The 19,058-nt window shown below is 37.4% G+C and overlaps 1 protein-coding gene across 11 annotated transcripts in view; it reads left to right on the forward strand.

The window, feature by feature from the left end:
• Positions 1-4,597: 4,597 nt before the first annotated feature.
• rhobtb2b (Rho related BTB domain containing 2b) overlaps positions 4,598-19,058 on the forward strand; it is a 29,955-nt gene continuing 15,494 nt past the window's right edge. For 9 of the 11 annotated variants that reach the window (XR_015501520.1, XR_015501519.1, XR_015501518.1 and 6 more), the window contains exons 1-5: positions 4,598-4,936; positions 5,784-5,985; positions 6,251-6,354; positions 8,936-9,121; positions 15,398-15,859. Coding sequence is in view for 3 of the 11 variants with exons in the window: in XM_087271371.1 (XP_087127497.1) it covers positions 4,914-4,936; positions 5,784-5,985; positions 6,251-6,354; positions 8,936-9,121; positions 15,398-15,859 (977 nt within the window). In the remaining 8 variants the exon portion in view is untranslated. Of the gene's footprint in view, positions 4,937-5,783; positions 5,986-6,250; positions 6,355-8,935; positions 9,122-12,691; positions 12,814-15,397; positions 15,860-19,058 lie in introns of those variants that run through there. The other 2 variants (XM_087271375.1, XM_087271373.1) reach the window with 2 other exon arrangements.

Below are 19,058 nucleotides of genomic sequence, written 5' to 3' on the forward strand. Positions count from 1 at the left end.
CCAACACCTGGCACAGATAAATGTGCTAAAGGTACGAGTGTTTTTTGTCATTATTAAAACAGACTAATGTAGCTTGCAGTGTTGGGGAAGCTGAAAATTTACTGTAGCTACTTATAAGTATAAATAGCAGCCAACTACAATTCTAAAAAAAGTATCTAGCTCCACTATAAGTTACTTCCTAAAAGTTGCTAGTTAGATTGAAGCTATTTTCACAGAAAGGCATACATTACAAAAGCGTGAATAAAAGTTACTTGAACGTAAACTGAACATAACTTGAACTTAAACTGGATAATCCTGAACATTAACCAAACATAGCCTGATAATAACTTGAACATAACCGAATGTAATGTGAACATAAACCGAACATAACCTGAATAATTCTGAACATTACCTCAGCATGAACTGAACATAACCTAAACATAGCTGAACATTATGCAAATAGCCTAAACATAAACTGAAAATAACCTGAATGTAAACTGAACATAACCTGAATATAAGTCAGACATAACCAAACACAAACCGTACATGAACTAAATTTAACCTAACCATAATCTGAACATACCTTGAACATAACCTGAACAATCGTGAACATAAACTGAACTTAACCGGAACATAAACTGCATATAACACAAACAAACTGAACATAATCTAAACATAGCTGAACATTATGCAAACAGTCTGAACATAAACGAAAAATAACCTGAACATAAGTCAAACATAACCAAACACAAACTGAACATAAATTAAATTGACCTTAAACATAAACTGAACATGATTTGAACATAACCTGAATAATTATAAAAAATAATCTGAACATAATCAGATCGTAGACTGAACATAACCTAAACATAAACTGAACATAACCAATACATAAACTGAATGTAACTTGAACATAAACCAAACATAACCAGAACAATAACCAGACATAAAATGAATATGACCTAAGCACAACCTGAGCATAAACTAAACATATACTATACATAAACTGAATGTAACCTTAACATAAACTGAACATAACAAAAACAACCTGAACATAACCTAAACAAACTGAACATAACATAACCTAAACATAAACAGAAAGTCACTAGAACATAACCTGAACATACCCCAAATATAACCTGAACATAACCTAAACATAAACTTAACATAAACTGAATGTAACATGAACATAAACCAAACATAACCAGAACATAAACCAGATATAAAATGAACATAACTTAAACACATCCTAAATATGAACTGAATGTAACCTAAACATAACCTGAGCATAAACTGAATGTAATCTGAACAAAAAACTGAACATAAACTGATATAACCTAAACATAAACTGAATATAACCTGAACATAGATTTAACAAAGCCAATACATAAACTGAACATAACATAAACATAAACCGAGCACAACCAGAACATAAACGACATAAAATCAACATAACCTAAACATAAACAGAACATAACCTGAACATAAACTGAATGTACCTAAACATAAACTAAACATAAACAAGCATAACCTGAACATAACCTAAACATAAACAGAACATAACCTAAACATGAACAGAACATGACCTGAACATAAACTGAATGTACCTAAACATAAACTAAACATAAACAAGCATAACCTGAACATAACCTAAACATAAACAGAACATAACCTAAAAATGAACAGAACATGACCAAAACATAACCTCAATATAACCTAAACATAAACAGAACATGACCTAAACATAAACTTATTGTAACTAAACATAAACTGAACATAACCTGAACATAACCTAAATATAAACTGAACATAACCAAAACATATCCTCAACATAACCTAAACATAAACAGAACATGACCTGAACCTAAACAAACAAAACATGACCTGAACATAAATTTAATGTAACTAAACATAAACTGAACATAACCTGAACATAGCCTGAACATAACCTAAACATAACCTCAACATAACCTCAACATAAACAGAACATGACCTAAACATAAACTTAATGTAACTAAACATAACCTGAACATAACCAAAACATAACCTCAACAAAACCTAAACATATACAGAACATGAGCAGAATATCCAGCGCCAGAGCAAGTTAGCTGTGCAAGATATCATAGCAACAATTAGTGATCAAACTTAAGCTACCTGCATGGTACCTATAACTCAGCACTGGTGCAACCTAAACTGAAATAAAAGCGGCTAGTCCATTTACACTGTACAGGCTTATACCATATCATATCATGTAGAAATCAGATCTATGACAATATATATGCAAATTACATGTATGACAAGTTCATGTTTAGATTTCACATGTAAAAAAAAATGTTTTTTATTTATTTAAAATATTGCAAAAATTTCTGTTTACATTTTCTTTTCAGCCATTGGAATAGCAAATATGTACATGTATGTTCACATATATTAGCTATTATTGTATATATATATATATGTGTTTATATACAGCTATATATCAGCTTCCCGTATGGGATGTTGTTGATTTAAATGTCCGTTCCCACCATTTGCAATGCTAAATGTGATGAAGAAGCGTTTGTCCACGTCTAATCAGCGGATCTCTCGGAAAGGCTTTAAAGGAAGTGATGTGTTTTCCATGATGAATTTCATTAGCTTCCAGAAATTTCCACCCCTAAAGGGTTAATTACGTTGATAATGATCAAAGCTCATGGTTTTGTGGATGGGGGGGCCTGGAGACGCAGCTATTTCAGTTTTATTACCTTTGTTCACACACACACACACACACACACACACACACACACACACACACACACACACACACACACACACACACACACACACACCCTCCTGTTTGTTACTTTACTGAATAATGTGAATGACTAAAACACACACACACATCATATGGCTTAAATTTTTTTAATAATCTTGACTCTCGGACTACATGACAATGTTAAACAGTCATTATTATCAGTCAACTCTATCAGACTTTTTCATTTTTGTGTGAACTGTCCCTTTAAGACACCCAAGTTAATAAGTGTATTGTTCCTGTCATCTCCAGCAGCTGATATTATTATTGGCATGGTTGTGAAACGGTGTAATGTGAAATGAAGTATAGATAATTAGTGTATTTCTTCAACTACATGGTTGAAAAACACTATATAGTAGCATTTACTGTCGTATTTATTTGAGTCGGATTACATTTATAGTAAAGACTGTCGTGTTTTGGAACCATACTATAGTAAAGGACTTGAATTAATCTGTTGTGGTAATTCTACAGTTGCTGTGCTATCACATACACCACAATTTACTGTAGTACACACAAAGCTAGCCTATACTACAGTATTGATTACAGTTCACTATAGTTAATAATACTACAGTTACAGTTTTTTTCAATTGTTTACAAACAATTTTGAAAACCCGGTTCTTTTTTTCTAAATATAATCACAATTATTCAAACAGCACACTCAATTTGCAGAATTCCTAGATTGTTTGCAAATGACACTTTAGTCAAAACACTTTAGTGAAAACATTTACACATATTTGTAAAAATTATATCAGTTTTTATTTATCCAACACAGTCCACAAAGATCCGACACTATTGCAGACAGTTTCACACTGCTGTGATAAATAAAACACATTCATTAAAAAAAAAAAAAAAAAAAAAAAAAAAACTAATTTTAGTAAATAGCATGTGCTAGATTTTTGGGCAGACATTGTTATGTAAGGGATCATTTCGATGAGAAAACAAAATAGTGACAAACCCCTTCCTCATGATTAGTTTGAGATATAGCGAGAATGTACACAAATAGGCCTACTATAAACTGATCAAGCACTGCACAACACTGATAGTGCAGACTGAAGATTTCAAGTATTTATTTCAGTATTTCTGCTGAGATTTGCTTGAACTCTTTGTCCAGCTTCCATCAGTGTCAGTCCATGGTTGATAACATGGTCAATAAGTGTGGCACTGATTTCTTTAGTCAAATTTGGTCCTCGTCTTCTTTGTTCAGGTTCTATCAACTCTTCAAGTCCTTCTCTACCTCCTCTTCCTCTACCTCCTCTCATTCTTCTTTTAGCTCCTTCTATTTTTCATGAATACAGGTAAACTCACCTGCACACCTGAGTGCTGCGTTTTCAAAGTAGCACATGTGTGCTTCCACACCTTGTGGATGTGTTTATCCAATTCGTTCATTAGCGTGGTCATTGCACACTGTGCACTGTAGTGCTATGGAGCACGGTGTTGACCATACACAGGGCTAATAATATTGACCTTTTGAAAAATTAAGAACTGCTTTTATTCTAGCTGAAATAAAACAAATAAGACTTTCTCCAGAAGAAAAAAATATTGTGGGAAATACTGTGAAAAATTCCTTGCTCAGTTAAACATCATTTGGGAAATTTTTGAAAATAAAAACTCACAGGAGGGCGAATAATTTAGACTTCAGCTGTACATAGCTACATGCAGTTTATGTTTTTGTTTTATTCTGTCATGTATCAAAGCAAAACAATAAAAAAAAACTTGAATAAAAAACATAAACTGCAGGAGATGGCATCAGGTTGGTAGTCATGAGGCTTATGGAAATGATATGTTCACTGCTCTTTCCCGTTCTGCTATGTGTGTGTGCGCGCGCGCTGCGTCAGACGCGGAAGAGAAATCGAGGAACACCGGGAATGTCACGAATCCGAAATCTCCAAGCGTCGCGCTTTTCTGCTCGGTTCATAAGTGTGTTTTGTTGGTAGGAGCTCGGTAACCAGAGCTTGCTTCTGCTAGCATGGGTTAGCTTTGCTTTGCCTGAGGTAAACTACGCTGACATTATCGTGTATCCTCCGCTTCTCCGCCGGGAAAATGAAGTGTTTTCCAGATTTGCTTCAGGTGCACGGCGCATCCATCGCGCATTTTACCCTCATCATCTTCACCTTCCTCATCTATAAAATCACAAACGGCTGCCAACCCGATGCATCCCTTCAGTTCACTTAGGTAAGATTTCGCGAAAGCTACAATAATTGGCCTTTGAAGCAGGACACGAGTAGCCTATTACATAAGTTCAGGGTGAAGGTTGTGTTTCAAGAAGTAGTGAGCGCCCTAGCTAGACAGTGTCCGTAGGCTTCAGTTGTAGTTTCTGAGTCTACTTATATGATGAGGGAAACCGTTTTTTTTGTTTTGTATATAAAAAGATATAAAATCGAGAAACAATTTGTTTTAAGTCTTTGAATGTTACCTTTTCTATGAAGTTTTAAACACCATATTGTTTTTTGGTTCATTTTATCTGATTGGATGCTGTGAGCACGTTATTTTTTCCACAACCTGGTAAAAACCAGTACAGTGAAGAGACGGCAGCATCAAATTATGAGGCTAATAGAAAATGTCTGTTTCTAACGTTCTAACAATGAAAAAAATAAAGTGATACTACTTTATTTTACTGCTAAATATTTTAACATTTTTTAAATATTTAAGTTCTAGATTCACAGGCATTATTTTTTGGCACATTATTTAAAATATGTGGCTAAGAATTTGCTGTTTTTTTATTTTTTTTATTTTTTGTGGGGCCAGTGAAAACTTTGGCAGGGCAAGTAACAATCTGAACCACTGGTCCAATCTGGCCAGTAGAAAATATCCTTACCGTTGAACCCTGTGACCTCCATAGCCGGAAAAACAAACACAATGGAAGTCAGTGGTTACAGGCTTTCAGCATTTTTCAAGATATCTTCTTTTGGATTCAACAGAAAACAAAGAAACTCAAAGTGGTTTGTGACGAGTAAAAAGTGAAAGAAAATGCAGTTTTGAGTTGAAATGAGTGTTATCTGTGTCTATCCATTTCCTTTAGGTCTCAGTTTACAGATACTGACATGGACTATGAGAGGCCGAATGTAGAGACCATTAAATGTGTGGTGGTTGGAGACAACGCTGTGGGAAAAACACGTCTGATCTGTGCCAGAGCATGCAATGCCACACTTACTCAGTACCAGCTACTGGCCACACACGTGCCCACAGTCTGGGCCATTGACCAGTACAGAGTGTGCCAGGAGGTCTGGGCTTTTACCTTAACATTTATCAAGACATTTAGTCATTTTTGTGTTTCTAACATTTATTAGTTATTATGTTAATCATACTAAAATATGTGACAGAATTTAATTATTTATAAGTAATATATAGTATTTTTGAATACCGGCACATGTCTATATCTCTATTAGTGTAGATGTGGGGTAAATTGTTTAACTTAAATTTCATAAATCTCTCATATCTCAGATTTCATTAAAACGAGCTCATAAATGTGTGTGCTTGTCTCTGTAGGTTCTGGAGCGCTCTAGAGATGTAGTGGATGACGTGAGCGTGTCTCTTCGATTATGGGATACATTTGGAGATCACCACAAGGATCGCCGCTTCGCTTACGGCAGGTGCGTTTGAGGGCCGTTTTGTTGTAAATTTGAATAAAAAATAATTTGGTTGTAATGATGCTATAGTCAGTGTAATGCAAAGTGAGATATTTTGAAAAATGTTGAAAGCCTGTAACCATTGACTGCTGTATTATTAGTTTTTCCTGCTGTGGAAGTCAGTTGTGTTTTTAGTAGTGCTGTCAATCGAATAATTAACTAATTAATCACACTTTTTTTATTATTCACGATTAATCACATTAAAAAGACTGAAACTTGTAATTTTGGCTATTCAAATGTAAAATGAATGTAAACGCAAGACAAAACTATTTAAATTCAAAATATAATTGTTTATTAGAATTTTTGTTTAACTTGTAACACAGATTTCTTCATGTAAACAACAAACCCACAATAAGCCAAATCAAGATCCTGGCTTGACAGCCATATTTATCACAGAAATAAAACACAGGCATGTTAATGCCATTTGAGTTTCAAAATAATCAATGCCAATAAATAAAATTTAAATTTCTATTTTGGATTCTAAGTGGACTGCAAAAAAATGCCAAAATACAGGCACTGCAAATGTGGAAAATTAGAATAACAATAAAGTATTGTATACAAACAATTGCACTTATTGTAAAGTTGTATTACTTTGAGTTGAGAACATTTATTTTAAAGTAGAAACAATTTTGCTTAGCCCTGCTTTACAATCAGCCAGTTGCTAAAACTGTCCAGTCTGTTGACATAATCGGGGGATAATGTGGACCTTTTCTTTTGAATGATGTGAGCTGAGAGTGCATTTCATATTTCAATTCATAACTTTTTGATTTAGTGGCTACAGACAACAACGTTTAGGCAGGTTTGTTGCTAAGAAATGGTTTCCCAGGTGAATTGGATGAACTAAATTGGCCGTAGTGTATGAGTGTGTGTTTGTGTGAATGAGAGTGTATAGGTGTTTCCCAGTACTGGGTTGCAGCTGGAAGGGCATCCACTGTGTAAAACATATGCTGGAATAGTAGGCTGTTCATTCCACTGTGGCAATCCCTGAAATAGAGACTAAGCTGAAGGAAAATAAATGAATGTTTCTTTGCCATGATGACAGCACAAAATTTTACTAGTTATTTTTTAAGATACTAGTATTCAGCTTAAAGTGACATTTAAAGACTTTACTAGGTTAATTAGTCAAGTTATTGGACAACAGTACTTTAAGTACAACAAAAAATACAGATAATAATATTGAGCATAGCAGTTTTTTAATTTTTTAAAATATTTTTTATTCTAATCAAACTAAAAGAAAAAGGTTTTCTCCAGAAGAAAAACATAATAGAAAATACTGTAAAAAACGAAATCCTTGCTCTGCTAAAAGTTTCAATTAAAACTTCATCAAATTATTTAACCTTAAAAACTAAACTTTTTAGTCACTTATAATGCAAATAGGAGTACAATATATGTATTTGGATTATTATGCTGTTGTGTAATCATATAAGTAATGGCATAAAATCTTAAGTCTTAAAATGACAATAATAATCATAATACATTTTGTGAAAATATATATTAAAATATAAATAAATATATTACCATATATATATATGAAATATACACTATACCGGTCAAAAGTTTGGGGTCAGTTTTTCATTATTAGTTTAATGTAATAATTTAAATAAAATTATTCTGTTCATCAAGTTGGCATTTATTAAATGTAAAAAAAAAATTGTATCTACAATAAGTAATAAACAAATTACATATTTATTTATTAGTAGTTTCAAATGAAATTATTACTCCAGTCATTATTGCTTTTATTTCTATTAGCATTAATAATATTCATAATAACAATAATAATAAATATTACTGTGATTTCTGAAGGATCATGTGACTAAAAACTGGAGTAATAAAGCTGGAAATTCATTATTAACATCACTGGAATAAATTATTTAATTAAATGATAAACTACCTTTGAACAGTTATTTTATAGTGCAAAAACATTTCACAATTTTATAATTTGTTCTGTACTTTTGATGAAATAAATGCAGCCTTGGTGAGCAGGAGAAGCTTATTTTAAAACATTTAAAAAACCTACTGACCCCAAACTTTTGACCGGTATTGTATATCCAATTTTTTTTTTTTTTGTGAAAGGCCTAGTTGGACATGAAGCGTTGTCTCTTGTGGACATTAAAGGTCCTGTAAAACTAAAATATTTTTTTATCTTATTTTAGTATCAGTATGTTGGTTTTAAGCATATTGTGTCTCTCCAAAACACTGACAAAATTTGTGTTTAGAAGATGTAAACATGATATAAACATCCAAAGCTTGCAGTTTGTCACTTCAGTTTCTCGTCAAATCTTCTGACCAATCAAATGCTCTCTAGTGTCTCACATGCTCTGCCTCCTTCTCATTGGCTGTTTATTTCATGTGCTTAAGCTCAACCCCTCACACTGGCAGAGCTGAGGTAAAAACCAAACACTATTGGCTGTTTTATAAAAAGGGGAGTAGCTACCCTGTCCTATAGTCTCTTCATGTGTCAGTTGAGATTACATCAAACTTCGAATAAAAAAACGCACATTTCAAAGCACTTGACAGGATTTTTTGTCTTATGTCTGTGCTCCAGGTCAGATGTGGTGGTCCTGTGTTTCTCAATCGCCAACCCGAATTCTCTGTTTCACGTGAAGACCATGTGGTACCCAGAGATTAAACACTTCTGCCCTCGTGCCCCGGTCATCCTGGTGGGCTGCCAGCTAGACTTGCGATATGCTGACCTGGAGGCCGTTAACAGGGCACGGAGACCACTCGCAAGGTAAAGAAACATCCGTAACACTTTACAATAAGCTTGTATTAGTTAATGCATTTACTAACATGAAAAACAACACATTTCCGGGTTTCTCAGCAGCAGAAGTATTGATGAAATAATAAAGGAAATACTCCATGATGGTGTTATCAAGACTTTCAGAAGAAGGAAAAAAACTGTGTGAGAATGATAACGGCAGCCAGAAGAGAGAATAACATGAAATTTACTGTCCTGCCCCCATACACACTGCATTACAAACACCTTGGTAATCGGTAATTAATTTATTGTAATCTGATTCAAAGATGCTTTAATACATAGAATATATGTATATATAGAATATATATATATATAGAAATGTTCATTCTTTAAAAAAACAAATCTAAATATTAAAGACTTTTAAAGGGTCACGAAACACCAAAACACATGTTTTGAGCTGTTGACAGTCGTACATGTGTCCCACACTGCTAAAAACATGATTAGGACACATATATCTCACTAAAAAGTGTAAATTGGTTGTTTTTGCGTTATTTCAAGCAAATTCGTACTTCCAAACGAATTTTTGAAGCTGCGTCACGGTCATGAGATAATAGCGTGTATTCCAGCGTGCAGACTGGACGTCTGTGCCAGAGTGAGTCTTATTACGTCTCCGAGTGTGTTGCATTATTGCATGAGTAAAGCTTGGTTCAAACCAATCAGCATGCTCTATTCCGCAACTTCATTAATATTCATTACTGTCACAGTGTTTACACGACAGAGACGCCACGTTGTGTTGGCAAAACAAGCGTGAAGTGTTGCTTTTATAGTTTGCTGCCGTGAAGTTTTGTTTTCATTTTCTCTCTGTGAGAGCTCATCTGGAGTCACGTGTGGATTAACAGTGTACGTCGCGACGCTCGACAACAATAACTTGGAGGATTATTGTTTACCTTAGTAACATCTGAATATGATTATTTTAGTATTGCTGGGGATTTTAATATTCACATTGATAATCCAGAAATCAATGCTGTAAAAGAACTGATGACTGTTTTTAACACTTTTGATCTGACTCAGCATGTTCAAGGACCCACACACAATCGTGGACACACTCTTGATCTACTTATAACTAAGGGTTTACACATTTCATCGACTGTTGTTAAGGATGTGGCACTATCTGATCATTTCTGTATTTTCTTTGATATATTGATCACTCCAGCTATTAAAGACAGATCTGTCTCTGTCAGAAAGAGATGCATAAATGAGAACACTAGTGAGCAGTTTATGAAGGCCATATCGCTGGCACCAAGTATATCTGCAGACTCTGTTGATTCTCTCCTTGATTTGTTTAATTCTAAAATTGAAAATGTAATAAATGACATCGCTCCTGTTAAAGTTAGGAAGAGAACTGGCAAAGAGAGAGTCCCTTGGAGAAACTCAAGAGCAGTCCAAATGAAGAAAAGACAATGCAGGAAAGCTGAGCGTATGTGGAGAAAGACGAAACTAGTAGTCCATTACAATATCTATAAAGACAGTCTTCAGGCTTTTAATGTGGAACTAAAAACTGCTAGACAGACTTTCTTTTCAAACCTTATAAACAACAATGTAAATAATGCTCGCACACTCTTTGCAACAGTAGAGAGGCTCACAAACCCCCCCAGTCGGATTCCCAGTGAGCTACTCTCTGTAAGCAAATGTAATGAATTTGCTAATTTCTTTACTGATAAGATCAATAATATCAGAAAGGCAATCAGCTCATCCAATCAGCCAAGTTGTGTCAATATCAAACAAACTCAACCACAACTTGAGAAGTCAGACATTATGTCTGATTTCATGGCAATTAACGGTAAAATCTTAGAAGAGATGGTGCAAATTATAAAAACATCAACCTGCAGTCTTGACACGCTCCCCACATCATTCTTCAAAACGGTGTTTACCTGTTTAGAAATGGATCTTCTAAAAGTGGTAAATGATTCACTTCTCTCAGGGATTTTTCCAAACTCACTTAAAACTGCAGTTGTTAAACCCCTCTTGAAGAAGAGCAACCTGGATAACACCCTATTGAGCAATTACAGGCCAATCTCAAATCTCCCTTTCATTGGCAAAATCATTGAAAAAGTTGTTTTCAACCAGGTTAACAAGTTCTTAAACTTCAAGGGGTGTTTAGATAATTTTCAATCTGGTTTCAGAGCACATCACAGTACAGAGAGCGCTCTTATAAAGATAATCAATGATATACGTCTAAACACAGATTCAGGTAAAATAACAGTGCTGGTATTGCTCGATCTCAGTGCTGCTTTTGACACTGTCGATCACAGCATACTTCTGGATAGGCTGGAAAACTGGGTTGGGCTGTCTGGGACAGTCCTCAAATGGTTCAGATCTTACCTTGAAGGGAGAGGTTACTATGTCAGTATAGGTGATCATAGGTCGAGGTGGACACCCATGACATGTGGAGTCCCACAAGGCTCGATTCTGGCACCTCTCCTGTTCAACCTTTACATGCTCCCTCTGAGCCAAATAATGAGAAAGAATCAAATCTCCTACCACAGCTATGCTGATGACACTCAGATCTACCTAGCCTTACTGCCTAATGACTACAGCCCCATTGACACCCTCTGCCAATGTATTGATGAAATTAAAAATTGGATGTGCCAAAACTTTCTTCAGTTAAACAAAGAGAAAACTGAAGTCATTGCATTTGGGAACAGAGATGACGTTCTCAAGGTGAATGCGTACCTAGGCTCTAAAGGTCAAACGACAAAAAATAAGGTCAAGAATCTTGGTGTGACTCTTGAGTCAGATCTGAGTTTCAACAGTCATGTCAAAGCAGTCAGTAAATCAGCATACTATCATCTCAAAAACATAGCAAGAATCAGATGCTTTGTTTCTAGTGAAGATTTAGAGAAACTTGTTCATGCTTTTATCAGTAGCAGGGTGGATTACTGTAATGGACTCCTCACTGGCCTTCCCAAAAAGACAGTCAGACACTTGCAGCTCATCCAGAATGCTGCAGCCAGAATTCTGACCAGAAGCAGGAAATCAGAGCACATCACACCTGTCCTCAGGTCTCTACACTGGCTGCCAGTTACATTCAGAATAGATTTTAAAGTATTATTACTGGTCTATAAATCACTAAATGGCCAAGGACCTCAATACATTACAGATATGCTCACTGAATACAAACCTAACAGATCACTCAGATCTTTAGGATCATATAAACTAGAAGTTCCAAGAGTTCAGTCTAAGCAGGGTGAATCTGCCTTCAGCCACTACGCCCCCCGCTGCTGGAATCAGCTTCCAGAAATGATCAGATGTGCTCCAACATTAGGCACATTCAAATCAAGACTGAAAACACATCTGTTTAGCTGTGCCTTTACTGAATGAGCACTGTGCTGCGTCCGACAGATCGCACTATTATGTTTTTCGTTTTCTTTTTCATTCTTTTATAACCTATTTTAACTCATTTTAATTTGTTTTTATCTGTTTTTAATAATTTTTATTGTCTGCATTTTATTTTCCTAAACTTGTCTTTTTTTATTCCTGTTTATGTAAAGCACTTTGAATTGCCACTGTGTATGAAATGTGCTATATAAATAAACTTGCCTTGCCTTGCCTTGCCTTGCCTACCTGAGAGCTGTTCTCATCTGCAAACGCGGATTCGCTTGTAGTCTTCTCTTAATAAAGACGGGGCTCTAGTTGCTGGTGATTGTCCTGTCTCTACAGATTTGGTAAGTGAGCGACCAGTGCTCTTTGTTTATTCAGTTTGTTCATATCTAACAAACTATTGCACCGAGTGTAAACATGTTAGCACCACAACCAAACTTTAACCTCGTGTAGGATTTTCACCGCATTTTGTGACCGGAATAACACACGCGGCTTTCTGACACTACCTGTCATGTGCATCTGAGTTTCCGGAAAATGCGGAGGGTTTTTTTCTCTCATTCGCCGTGCGGTATCAAACATTGCATGAAAAATACACGCTTAGAGCAGCTCCTCTAATCAAATATCTTGTTTGTCGCGAGGGGCATGAATGAATTCCCTGAATGAAAGAGCCAAACTGCAGTTAAAGTCCACCATTTAATAATTTTGCAAATAATTCGACACTTTGTCCCCTGTGTGTGTGTGTGTTTTGACTCTGAAACTCAGCTCGTGCCCAAATAGACACTCCCACAACCATCCCACTTTAGTTCCTCCGACACTCCCCCCTAAACAGAGCTGGACACGCCCACTTTTCTGACTTTTTCCAAAGTAGAGGTGTGAAAACACCCTGCTGAAACGAGGGGGTTTCATGGCCTTTTAAGGATTTAAGATTATGAGGAGCGTTAAACGCATCATAACTAGGGTTGGGTACCAAACCTGGTGCCCGATTTTACTCAAATTTGCAAATGTAAGAGAACTTTGATAATTTACATTTGAAGTACTTTGAGGGTTTCTGTAATGTTAATGTATGAAAGTGAACTGTTACACACATACTGTTTGTTATATGGATTGCAAAAACTTTGAAGCTCAATATCTCAAAATCATTCAGAACGCAGAGAGAACCTTATAATTCTAAGCTGACGATTTGTAGAGCAACCCATGTTCAGTTGTCATGAATGGTTATAAAATCATTATAATCATTCAAATAATTAATAAAAATAATCAGTTTAAAATTCTTCAATGATATTAATGCTATGACGTAGTTCCGGAAACTTCCTACTTTTCTGTTTATCCGTCTGACTTTATGGTGGGTTTATTTTGACCCTGTCGTTTGGGCTATAAAAGCTGGCTGCAGCTGACCAGGAGGCAAGGGAGAGGGGAGACGACATGTCTCACTTGAGCTGCTCCAGTCTCAGATACCTGGGGCTTCTGACTTCTATTTGTTTCATGTTTATAATGTGAACTAAGTGGTTGGTATGAGCAAGGTGTGGGGTGTCTTTTATTTTAAAACCTTTTTCTCCTGTTTTGGTGGGTAGGCAGGGAGAAAGGGAAGTAATATGTATTTTCTTTCTTTTGGGAATGTTTATGTTGTTAGTAAGGGTGTCACGATCCTCCAAATCCTCGATTCGATTACATTTTCGATTCTAAAGGCACGATTCGATTCGATCTTTGATTATGAATAATTAATTCATTAATGACCAATTAATTATTTGTAGCCTACCGTTTAAACTACTGACCTGCATGGTCTTTGTTTTACCCATAAACAAATCATACAGTAAATGAATAAAGGCAAGATACACACATAATTACCACCTGTCAATCACTTTTTCTGCGGGACTCGTGAATAGACAGTGATCTGTGTCGTTATAATGGCGTCGGTAAAAAAGACCCACAACCAACAGGAACCAGCCAGCAGTATCTGAGGTGTTCACTAAAATGACTAAGTACAAGTGAGTGAAAGATTGAAGCAGTCCTCTGACTGCCTGGACCTGCTGTCTGGAGCGCAAGGCTGTGTGTGCGTCTGTGTCTGTGTGGTCACGTGATGTGCATTTTCAGAGGTAGAGAGGAAGGAGGGCTGCTCAGAAATGCTACACGCCACTGTGGATGTCAAATCGTTGTCGTTCTAAAATGCCATTTAAAAACAAAGACAGTGTAAACAGGGCCTGAGTGTGTACTTTTCGCGAGCGGATTTGCAACGGGGGCGGGCGGAGGATCGCGATGCCGGTGTTGTCTATCGGACGAACCGTACGTAATACGTACATAGCAGAGCTTGCAAAACTCTGTTTTTTTTTTTGTCGACAACACGAACATTGTCAACATAACTCACTGGAAATCCAAAATGCTTACACACCGGCGACTTCATTGAAAGAGGAGAGGGTTTAAGTTCTGTCGACGGGTCTCCTGCTTCTGCAGTTTAACAAGCACTTCAACAAGCCTGTTTTTTCCCGCTTGGCAAGCCAAGCTGACGTGACATGGGGGCGTGGCAGCATCGACGATTCTATTTTTTGATTTGATAATCGAAATTGAGCATAAATTTCAAAAGATTTCGATTAAAAATCGAAATCGTGACCCCCCCTAGTTGTTAGGTAAGTTAGTTTATCTTAAATTAGTTATTGGCTGTTTTGTTTGTTATTTTGGACCCCCATATCCTGAGGTATTATTTTTGGTTTCGTATTGTTTCTTTAAAATGTAAGATTTACTATTTCGTTTGATCACACAATAAATCAATGGTTGCCTGATGGTGATCAGAATATTAAGAAGGTGTTGACTTGATTCTGGGTCTGGAAGCGGTACTCTTCCCTCTTCCTTCATTTGTTCGTTCCTATCTGTGTTTTGCCTCTACTTTTTACTGGGAACGTAACAATTCTTTTTCTCTATCCACCTCTCCTCCAGACCCATCAAAGCCAATGAGATTCTTCCACCAGAGAAGGGCCGTGAGGTGGCCAAAGAGCTGTGCGTGCCGTATTACGAGACCAGCGTTGTGGCTCAGTTTGGGGTGAAGGACGTGTTTGATAATGCCATCCGCGCTGCCCTCATCTCGCGGCGCCACCTGCAGTTCTGGAAGTCTCATCTGCGGGACGTCCAGCGGCCTCTTCTCCAAGCACCCTTCCTGCCTCCCAAACCTCCTCCTCCGGTTATAACCGTCCCACCGGCTCCGTCCCCCACAGACGAGCATCCTGGCCGGCTTCTGGAGGAGCCGCTGTGCGCTGATGTTCTGCTGGTCCTTCAGGAGCACCACAGAGTGTTTGCTCATAAAGTCTACCTCGCTACGGCTTCCTCAAAATTCTACGACCTCTTCGTTCAGGATTCAGTGTTGGGACGGGAGTCTCCTGCTCAAGCGGACAGTTTTGACATGTGGGTAGTTGACAAATAGGCAGTAAAAAAACTTTGTGTATATGTAAATTAGGAAAAACAACTCTTATAATAGGTGACATGGTGGCTGAGTGGTTAGCACTGTCGCCTCACAGCAAGAGGTTGCCGGTTCAAGTCTTTTCTGTGTGGAGTTTGCATGTTCTCCCCGTGTTGGTGTGGGTTTCCTCTGGGTGCTCCGGTTTCCTTCCCAGTCCAAACACATGCACTACAGGGGAATTGATGAACTAAATTGGCCGTAGTGTATGAGTGTGTGAATGAGCGTGTATGGGTGTTTCCCAGTACTGGGTTGCAGCTGGAAGGGCATCCACTGTGTAAAACTTATGCTGGAATAGTTGGTGGGTCATTCCGCTGTGGCGACCCCTGATAAATAAGGGAAGGAGGAAGCCGAAGGGAAATGAAAGAACTCATAATATACAAATAGCTTGAGAGTAGGGTTGGCGATATGCAATCAATAATTATTTTCTGCATTGAACAATAACAATATATATTTCGATATAAGTTGTTAATGGGTCCACTTTTAAAAGAGTATCCCAAGCATGAGTGAAAGAGGATACTGCTGGCGGGAAAGTGAAACGAGCGTGCTAAACAATACTGGGTGATGCAGCATGATCTATTTTCAGCGATCAAATATTCTATGAATTTCTAATATCAACACAATTATAGATTCCTGTTGTTGCATATTTGTGCTGTGTGATTGGCTCTTAGGATCAGTATCGAGTATCATCGTTATCGACATAAATTTTATTGCGATTCGATATGATATTGTTTATCGGCCCAGCCCTAAATGAGAGCGATTTCTCCTCACTAGCTATGTTTCCCTCTTCATTGACCTATTTTTATTGGTATTTTAAACAAAAGTACATTAAAAGTAGCACAAATTGATTAATGGAAACACCAATATGCTCATAAATAATTAAAAATATAGATTAATGATGACTATGAGTGTCAATAAATATGAGTGTCAATAACAAACAACAACAACAACAAAACTTAGTGGTTAGCTTCAGTCACATGACATTAAACAGGTCTTTATTTATTTTCCTTCGGCTTAGTCCCTTTATTCATCAGAGGTCACCACAGCAGAATGAACCGCCAACTTATCCAGCATATGTTTTACCAGCGTATGCCCTTTCAACTGCAACCCAGTACTGGGAAACACCCATACACTCTACATTCATCCACACACTCGTACACTACGGCCAATTTAGTTTATTTAATTCCCCTATAGAGTGGTGCAGTAGGTAGTGCTGCCGCCTCACAGCAAGAAGGTTGCTGGTTCGAGCCTCGGCTGGATCAGTTGACGTTTGTGTGTGGAGTTTGCATGTTCTCCCCGGGTTTGTGTGGGTTTCCTCCGCCTGCTCCGGTTTCCCCCACAAGTCCAAACTTATGCAGTACAGGCGAATTCGGTAGGCTAAAATTGTCCTCAGTGTATGTGTGTGAATGAGAGTGTGGGTGTTTCCCAGTCATGGGTTGCAGCTAGAAGGTCATCCGCTGCGTAAAACATATGCTGGATAAGTTGGCAGTTTATTTCGCTGTGGCGACCCTAGATTAATAAAGGGACTTAGCCGAAAAGAAAATGAATGAATGAATTCCCCTATAGGGTGGGAGAACATGCAAACTCCACACAGAAATGTCAACTGACCCAGCTGGGACTTGAACCAACAACTTTCTTGCTGTAAGGCGACAATGCTAACCATTGAGCCACCGTGTTGTCCTTCAACTAGTTTTTGGTGTTATTGCTGATCATATGTAATATGCTAATGAGCATGTTGTTTCACACCAGAGCACATGGTTTTCAGTGCAAAAAGGTATCAAGTTCTGGGGCCTCATGCACGAAGACTTGCGTGGAAATCATACTAAAACATTGCGTACGCACAAAGCTGTAAATGTGCGTACGCAGAAAAAAATTCAGATGTATGAAACACTGCGTACGCCGAATCTCACGCAAATTCTTTTGTACATCTGAATGAACGTGAAACTAAGCGTAACATGCACGAGCACAAAACCCCTCCCTGCCTCCTCCCCCGTATGAATATGCAAATGACTATACTTTGGCAAAACTCAACGAAAAAGCAACGGCTAAATCAAGCAAAAAGAGAAACTTTGAACAAAATGTGAATTGGAGGTGCTCCTTTCGGAGGTAGACCGGAGAAAAGCGGTGCTATTTGCAAGTTTTTCTCTCCGGAATTAACAACAAAAGAAAAAAAATAGAGAGTTTAGCTGATGCGGTTAACACAGTTGGGTCTGAACATCGCACTGAGTGAATTAAAACGAAATAGTGTGATTTATAGGTGTAAAATGTTGCAGCATCCATAACAGTCTAAGTGGTGCAGTTCGTAAGACGCATGTCAACATGATTGACACGTTCGAGCATGAACTCGGTTCTAATCCAGCGTCTAATGAACTCTTTTTTTTTTTTTTCCCCGCTACATATCAGATTTTGCCAACTATTTATAACGAGAAAGACAAGTAGGAATCAATAAGTTTGTGCATCATATTTTATTTGCACATTTATTGAATGGAAATGTTTCTGATTCACGCATGCAAATTCATCTTCAGATAGTGTCTTTATAGCAATGTGCGTGCAGTAGATCGCTCAGATTACATTGGGAAAACAGGCGACCGCTGCAAATTGTGCTTTAATGTTTGGCCGGTCAACTGTATGGTATGGAAACCTTATATACCTGCTGAACCCGTCTCATACAGCTGCCATTGCAAGGCTCAGACACTTTATAGAGTGCAATTTAACACAACTGCCTCTAGGAGTCGCCAATGGATATAAAACAGACACGCACAAAAGATGTGCGTACGCCAGCCATTAAGCTGGCGTGGAGGTGTGCACATTCCCACGTTCAGTTCATCATTAGTAAATCCAAACGTGAGCGATTCTGAGCGTGAAACCTGGCGTACGCAAAGTTTTTGTGCGTACGCAGCGTTGATACATGAGGCCCCTGATGTTTTTAGAACTACACGACTAAAGAAAAGATTTACTAAAGATCTGCTAGAATAGTTGGTGGTTCATTCCGCTGTGGTGACCTCTGATAAATAAGCCAAAGGCAAATGAATGATTGAATGAATGCTTAAGACAGTCACCATTTTAGAGTTGAGATTAGACTCAAATGTAAAATAAAAATAACGCAGCAGATTTTATAACAAGAAGTCGATGGAAAGCAGAAATGTT

This window comes from Danio rerio, chromosome 10, assembly GCF_052040795.2.
Source record: "Danio rerio strain M-AB ecotype USA chromosome 10, GRCz13ab, whole genome shotgun sequence".
In the NCBI taxonomy this organism is placed as follows: domain Eukaryota; kingdom Metazoa; phylum Chordata; class Actinopteri; order Cypriniformes; family Danionidae; genus Danio; species Danio rerio.